Source organism: Halyomorpha halys, unplaced genomic scaffold (genome assembly GCF_000696795.3).
Source record: "Halyomorpha halys isolate HHAL.00 unplaced genomic scaffold, Hhal_1.1 Scaffold2473.1, whole genome shotgun sequence".
In the NCBI taxonomy this organism is placed as follows: Eukaryota; Metazoa; Arthropoda; class Insecta; order Hemiptera; family Pentatomidae; genus Halyomorpha; species Halyomorpha halys.
This window is the reverse complement of record NW_027104807.1, coordinates 111900-119769: the sequence shown is the minus strand read 5'-3', so window position 1 is coordinate 119769 and position 7870 is coordinate 111900. Positions and strand designations below refer to the sequence as shown.

Here is a 7870-nt window from a genome sequence, read left to right as displayed (position 1 = left end):
CTTTTAGTGTATAAACATTTTTTGTTTTTATTTACCTCATAACTACTTTTCTATTTCTACGTGTTATTGCGTATCCTGTTCTCCGTAAATATAATAATCAATTTTTTTTTTTTTTCATATATACATACTTCTTATTTTTATTTCATTTTTATATAATTTTTTCATTTATTTACGTAATTTTTAACCTTACCTTGGTTTACTTTTTTGTATCTTTTTATCCTACATTGTCAATATATTTTTAGTTAATTTGTATCTTATTATTGTATCTTTTATAGCCCCGCAGAGTGAGGTGAAACATTGGCAAATAAATGGTTGTTAAGTATTTGTAGTTCCTTTTTGACTGCTCCTCCGACCATCTCCTTCATATATCGATAAAATATTATGATTAAATACAACAAAAAAACTCACATCATAAAGAAATAACTAACTGTAAACCTACAAATGTGTAGGTTATATATAAGGTTGCAGTTATGAGCTAATTCGTTTCGACAGTTTAATGTCAAAACATGTCACAGCTGTCATTATCGCAATCACAAAACCTGTGCTTTAATGTCAGGTATTTAATTAGAGTTAAGTTGAATTGACATGGTAAGACTATAAAAACATAGTTTTATTCAGTTTGGTTACATCCATAAATGTTTTGTTGAGGAAAATTTTGTTTCAAACCAGGGTTTGAACTGTGTTCATAAAGTAATTAACTTATTTTGTCACTTCTTCATTTAAGTTCAAAAACTTTTGATTACAAATTATCTTAATACTAATATCACAAACTTGTAAACAAGTTAATTTTAACAATAATATATATTAGACCTAGAAAGAATATCCTGCAAATTTTAACAGTAATTGTGAGGCTGTGAAATTATATTGGCCCTGAGTGGACCAAAACGTTGAACATTTGAAGTTGTTAATAAAGAGTGTTGGGACTTCATAGATCTAATTTATTTTAATTGAATGATAATACCAGTCTCGAACAAGATATCAGAAAATATACTTAAAAATATTGTTATTTTTATCCAGAGAGGTAGACAGAAAGGAATCGGACTAATAAAAATGAATATATTAAAAAAAATTATAGTTTTATTATAAAACTTTAAAACTATATTTACAATAGTTTATGTATAAATACATTTGATGGAATATCTCATAAAGGAGATAATGGAATATCTCAAAAAGGAGATCTCTCATTTATGTTGGTAGGAACTGAACGGAATCAGGATTATCAGTTCTTATTTCAACAGCTATATTCATCAAATCATTTCCAAGCATTAGCTTTATGCTTGGGCAAGAATGTGAAGCCTTCAGGAACTGGACCGAGCAACATCTCGCTGAAAAAAAAAATATTACAAGTAATGAAAACCTTTATCTTCTACATAAAACATAGAAAGAATAATTCTAGGCTTACAAAGTCTTTGTGCATAGATTAAGTTTTATTTAAATTTCAGTATAAAATATACTCTTGTAAGAAGAAATTGCTTGGAGAAAAATATTCTTGTTTTCTAAGGTATGAATCATTTTCTATTGCTCAAATTCCAACTTGAGCATATTAATATCGTGGCATTATTTTATCAGACACAAAATAAAGTTTGAAAAAAAGAAATGAATATTTTCAGGAAATACTTTAGTTTCAAAAATCATTTTTTGACCCCAAAACAGTCCTTAAACCTTCATGCAGTTTTTCAATTTCAGGCACTTTTTAAATATTACTCAATTAAACTATTTTAAAGTCTCTTCTTCCCGTTTTAAGCAAATATTTCAAAAGTGATATAGGACCATCGCTGCCCCGTGTCTTAGTGGGGCGAGTCCGGTGGGGAAGGAAGGCCTTCAGGGTTCTCTTGTATAACAAAATGTTTGCCAATACCACACATCTACGTACATATACACTACCTCAGTCCTATCCATGTAATTTTATTTCATCAAATTTAAAAATAAGATTTTAAACTATAAGTGAACCACTTACACTATTACACTTTAACCTTTTTCTGATATACCTTATATTCTACTAAAAAAAAATTTTGACAACATATTTGATAAGTTCCAGAGAATAATAATGAAATACTTCTTGGTTAACTGCAGAAATAAATGATAATTTAATTATAATTTTCACACAGCAATGAATAAAATACTTTATCAATTATAATAAAAAATATCCATTAAGTCTCAATCTGTTTATTTTCTTATTATTTAACTGCTACGTTTAGGCCCTTCCAGCCATTCTCAAAGATAAGTTATTCTAACTACCACAGCTACAATGTTTTAAAAAATTGTGGGCTATTCTACCTTTGTATATTTTAGTTTATCAACCTATTTCTTATCTGATTAAGTCACTTTTTTTGATATTATTACATCTACACTTTCTAATATAATCTTTATAAAAAGAGGACGTTATATTAGAAAGTGTAAAAGTAATAATATTATAAAAATTGAATTAGTTAGAAATGAAATAGATTGATAAACTAAATAGTAGAATAGCCTGCAATTTTTTAAAAACATTGTAGCTGTGATATTTAGAATTAATTATCCTTGAGAATGGCTGGAATGGCCGAAACGTAGCGAGTGAAATAATAAGAACATAAATAGGTTGAGACTTAATGAATATTTTTATTATCGTTGGTAAACAAACATCGAACAAGAATTCAAATTATATATAAAATACCTTATTTTTATCCAGTCTCCCGAGTTAGAACTAGCAAAAAGTGTTTCTAAATCATCTCTTCCAGCATAAAATGGCGGTCTTTGGTTTACTTTCTGCGGAGGATTAACTAGGAGCCCAGTGGGAATGTAGCGATGACAAAAAGAGAGCCATTCCAATAAAAATCTCCTTGTTGTTTCGACTCCCTAAAACAGCCAAAAAATTGTATTAATAACAAAAACATTTTAAGAATCTTACAAAGAAAAGGGAAATTAGCTACAAATGTATATAAGATTATAAGAAAAAATAAACCCAAACTTGATTACTTTTTAATTTTATTTAACTTCAATAGGTTATCCCAGTGTACATATACTCATCCTCATTAATCTCTACAATTTTTAAAACTTTTTTATTTTTTTTTGTTACTAGCTTGTTATTCAGTAGAAACACAACACTTACTTTAGTGTCAGAACCCCAATGTTCGAGACCATAATTTACATAAGTCTTGAGATAACCGAACCTCTCCGAGGAGGACGGGTCCAGAATCCTCCTTTCCTTGATCTCTTGGAATATCCATGGTTTGATCAGGGCTCCTCTTCCGATCATTACTCCTGCAACATCTGGTGCCTTTTCCTAAAGGTAAACATGAAATTTTTAAATGTTGAAAAAATGGTAAAAAAAAATTTTTTGGAGGAAACTATGCATACCTAAGAAAAACCCTTAATAACACTGATATTTTAATAGAAAAACTAATACCTATTCAATAGTAAATCTATCAAATCTTTATTTATTTAATTTAATTTCTTAGGTTAAAAAATCACTTTAATCAATGTTGTTGTTATTTTTATGTAATAACAATCTACAAGAATGCATTTGTGGATGGTTTTCCATCAGATAACTGTACACAACAAGTAAAGAAAGAAATGTTACTCTTTTAACCTAATATTTTTATTTCTGGAAAGTTATAATGATAATAAAAACAGCTTAGCGAACCCAAAGGTTCGATGCTGATACCACCAATCGCTCTCCACATACATCTTTCCAGTGATGTCTCTCTAGACCCAACTCAACTTAATCAGTTTTAAAACAATCCTCCCATCTATGTTTCGGTCTACCCTTTGGGCATTTACCCATCGCTTCAGTGTTTATTAACATTTTAGGGATCTGTTCTTACAAAGTCCCACAACCTAATATGTCCATCTTATTCACCACAATGATATAACCTGATTTATATTTACCATGTGCAGTTCCCTCCCTCCATTCATTTTTGTGTACTCTTCTAAATTCTCCCTTTAATTAATCCTTTTTCGGTCCCAATATTTTAAATAATACTTTATTTTCAAAAACCTTAAGGTGCCATTCTTTCCTTAGTATGAGAGGCCACGTTTTGTATCCGTGAAGAACAGTGGGAAGGATAATAGTTTCATAGATTCTAACTTTTTTTAAGTTTTTAGACAAAAGACACAAGCTAAGCAATATCGAAATTGAAAAATCATAGGCATCTCGCTTCTATTTCCTCATCAATTTTGTTTTTTATAGTTACTAGGGAGCCTAAATACTTAAACCTATCTCCCTGTTCAAATGTAATTCCTTCTATATCTAGAAAGAACTACTCTGAGAAAGAAATTGTGTAGAAGAAATTATTTGAGAAAAATACTTGAGAAACTGAAATTGGTCCCGTTTCTACTACTAGCAATATATTTTGTTATATCCATATTTATTTTGAGACCTAGTTCCTTACTAGAGTTCATCAACGTAGTTGTATCTAATTTTAAATTTTACTTGAAAAAAAAAGAAAAAAAAAAAATATGCTTTTTTCATGGTTAAGTAGCGAAAGGATCCCTAAAATGTAAATAAACACTGGACCGATGGGTAAAAACTCAAGAGGTAAACCAAAATATAGATGGGAGGATTGCGTTAAAGTAATTTAGTAGATTTGGGTTGGGATGGGCGTCGATGAACAGATGTATGTAGAGAATGATGGTGGTGTCAGCATTGAACCTTTGGGTTAACTAAGGCTTTATTATTAATTTGTAATTACAACTTAAACCTAAACAACTACTAACAATCTTAATTTGATTGAGTATTACCAGAGAAAGCTAACAGACAATAACAAACTGAATGGTTCAGCTTATTAAAATCCTTATATTCATCTAATAATTTTATATTTAATAAAAACAAACAAAAGCAAATTGACTAACTCTTGCAGCCATGTAATCTTCATAAGATAAGATGTCACCATTGCCAAACACCGAAGTCGGTTTCGCAGCAGCCGCACACTCTTGAATATAGTCCCAATCAGCATTCTTTGTGTACCTCTGTTCTCTCGTTCTTCCATGAACCTGAAAATAATTCTTATTATCATAACTTGAAAAAAAAAAAACAGTACAAAAACTATATATCCTAAAAACAAATTTGTTATTTTCAATTTCCAACTTAATACTTCTAATAAAAAAAAACTTCCACACAAACTTACTGTAATTAGGGATACTCCGGCATCTCTGAACATTGGCATGAAGTTATGAGCAATATTTTTCCCAATCACGCAACCAGATCTAGTCTTCACAGTCAATGGAACATTGAGCATATAAGACATTGATCTAACAGCTGATTTTAAGACATGTCCTCTTAGAAGAAGGCCACTTCCACCACCCTGAACAAATCACATTTTAATATATATAATGCAACCTTAGTGTCAAATAAGTATATAATTCATTTAGAAATATATTCAAACAAAAATATCAATTAAATTGTATTTAACAAAGATCTATTTTTTAAAGTGGTTTGAAAAGAAAGTTTGTTATTTAATCTTTAAAGAATAAAATTACTAGTCATTAACACAAGCAATAACACTGGACAGAGAAGAGAAATAAATAAAAAATAATTTAAAAAGAAAATATTAAAAATCTGATACAGGGCCAATATTACACAACTTTCACCTACCACTTTAATTTGAGTTAAAACTAATCCTCGTTTGATTAAGAACAGATATTTCTACATTATTCACTGAAGCAATACTTCCAATTGAAGCAATTCAACTGACTCTTTCAGTTAAAAATTTGACTAACTCTGATTTCAACAGTTTTCAGAAAAGTACTGTTAATAATATTTCTCATAGCAAAATTTTGGCAGGAATATAAAAAATATAACAGTTGACTATAATTTACATTCTACTTTTAACTATTTATTCAATGCTAAATTATTATAAATTAACTACTTAACAACTACGGTAACAAGACAACATTATCATTAACCAGACTGGTTAAACAGAATAATGCACTGTGCATATGCCTGCCAATTTAAAAACTAACTCGTGTCAGAATAGACCTCTCATTTATGTGTTTTTTATCATTCTTCATTACCTTCTATGACTTTATATGTTAAATATTATTTTTATAAAAAATTAGGCTTCAAACACAAGTGAAAGTAAAAATAAATTCTAATGGATGATTTATAGTTGATCTAGGAAAATAGTACGGATGGCTGTCAAGATATGTACAAAATATTAAAAAAAAAAAATTTATTGATAAACATTTCCCCTCACTTTGCAGTACTTCATCAGGAGTGAATGGAAACAAGATACAAACATTGTAAACACTGTTTTATCACATTTGGTATGCTTATATCTTGTCCCCACTTAGCCTTGCAAATGAGGGCGAAACGTTGGTTACGATCATAAAAGTTATGATGCGCACGTAACTTCAGGAAGTGGTTCCCTGACTAGGAAGAGAAGAAAAGGAAAGACAAGAATGCAAAAGGAGACGATATCGCCCTACCATCTATCTGAGTGAGTTTACTACAAATTTTCCTTCTTATCCCCAGCTGAAACATTATCTTCATGCAGAACAACTCATCAATATTTGCTATCTTCAATGGCCCCATAAAAATTATAAAATTAACCTAATCTACCTATGCTTCCTTTTAGTTACCCACTTATAACCATGTAAATTATACAATAGATTCTAGTAGTGTTTTCTTTTGTTTACTTTCCACAACCCTGTAAATTGTTCAAAAGATTCAATTTCAATTAAATTATACACAGTTCAATCATGATAATCCAACCAGCACATGAAGTAGCGCCTGGCGTTAAGTTAAATGTGCACTTCCTACATTATTTTAAAATAAAATATTACCTGACGGTATATGAACTCAATCGGACAACCAAGGTTGATATCTATGAAGTCTACATCAGCCATATCTTCAACGACTTGAGCAGCTTTAGTCAGCATGTTTACATTTGATCCACATAGCTGGGCGCCAAAAATTTTTTCACTAGGATGCCGTTTCACCAGTGCCCACTCAGACTGTTGAGCAAGAGAAAAACAATTATGTTTAAATTAATTAAAACTAACCTAAATAATATAATGAGATGTTAAATAAGATTTCCTTCTTATTGCTGAATTTACAAGTTGACACATAATTCATCACCAATAAATAGAAAAATAACATAATATATACAGTGTCATTATTAAATCTGAATGGTTAAAAAAATGAATAAATAATGGAAGTACATAAAATATTCTTAAACCAATAAAGTTCATAAAAATATGTTAAATAGTAGAGATAACAATACTAAACAACATTAGCTTATAACATACCAAGGATCCCTGAAGAAGGGGTGTTGCAAGAGCCATTTCTCCACATGTTACGTCAGCACCAAAATCCACACACAGCCTTCTGAATGGAAGGTTTCCAACAGTGGTCAAAGGAGATAAATAGAGCTTATCACGCCAGTCTATCTAGAATTAAATGAAAACATGTTTTTGAATAAAGCTTGTTGATAGTATCAAGGGTGTTGTTTAAGTGATACAGGCCTGGAGGTGGCTTACTATATGAACTTCACTGAAGGCCTCTACAAGACATATTCATAAGAAGCATGATCATACGAACTGAAAGAGTGAAGAAGAATCGAGCGGGATACTAGCAGTGACAAGGGATGAATCTCAACCATTATTGGTGTGGGCTAAGAGACAAAGCTTAGGCATTGGAGAAATTGGCTACACGAGCAGAGGGACGAAACTCCAAGGGAAAATTTCAAATGAAGAGATGAAGCCTCGCAGCATTCCTAGGTCTGATGAATCAAGTTAAGAATAGAGATAGAAGCCACCTCATTAAATCAAAAATAGCAAGAAATACTTGAAGGGAAGCGTACTCTACTACTGGAGGGGTGCGTACTCTACTACTGGAGGGGTGCGTACTCTACTACTGGAGGGGTGCGTACTCTACTACTGGAGGGGTGCG

General features: G+C 30.7%; 1 protein-coding gene across 1 annotated transcript in view; it reads right to left on the bottom strand.

The window, feature by feature from the left end:
- Positions 1-1055: 1055 nt before the first annotated feature.
- The window catches only part of Dus3 (Dihydrouridine synthase 3), a 12583-nt gene continuing 5768 nt past the window's right edge, over positions 1056-7870 (bottom strand). The window contains exons 6-12 of the mRNA XM_014437339.2: positions 7228-7368; positions 6763-6933; positions 5106-5282; positions 4831-4971; positions 3089-3262; positions 2654-2835; positions 1056-1325 (exon numbers count right to left, since the gene is read on the bottom strand). Of these exons, the coding sequence (XP_014292825.1) occupies positions 1253-1325; positions 2654-2835; positions 3089-3262; positions 4831-4971; positions 5106-5282; positions 6763-6933; positions 7228-7368 (1059 nt within the window). The 3' untranslated portion in view covers positions 1056-1252. The remainder of the gene's footprint in view (positions 1326-2653; positions 2836-3088; positions 3263-4830; positions 4972-5105; positions 5283-6762; positions 6934-7227; positions 7369-7870) is intronic.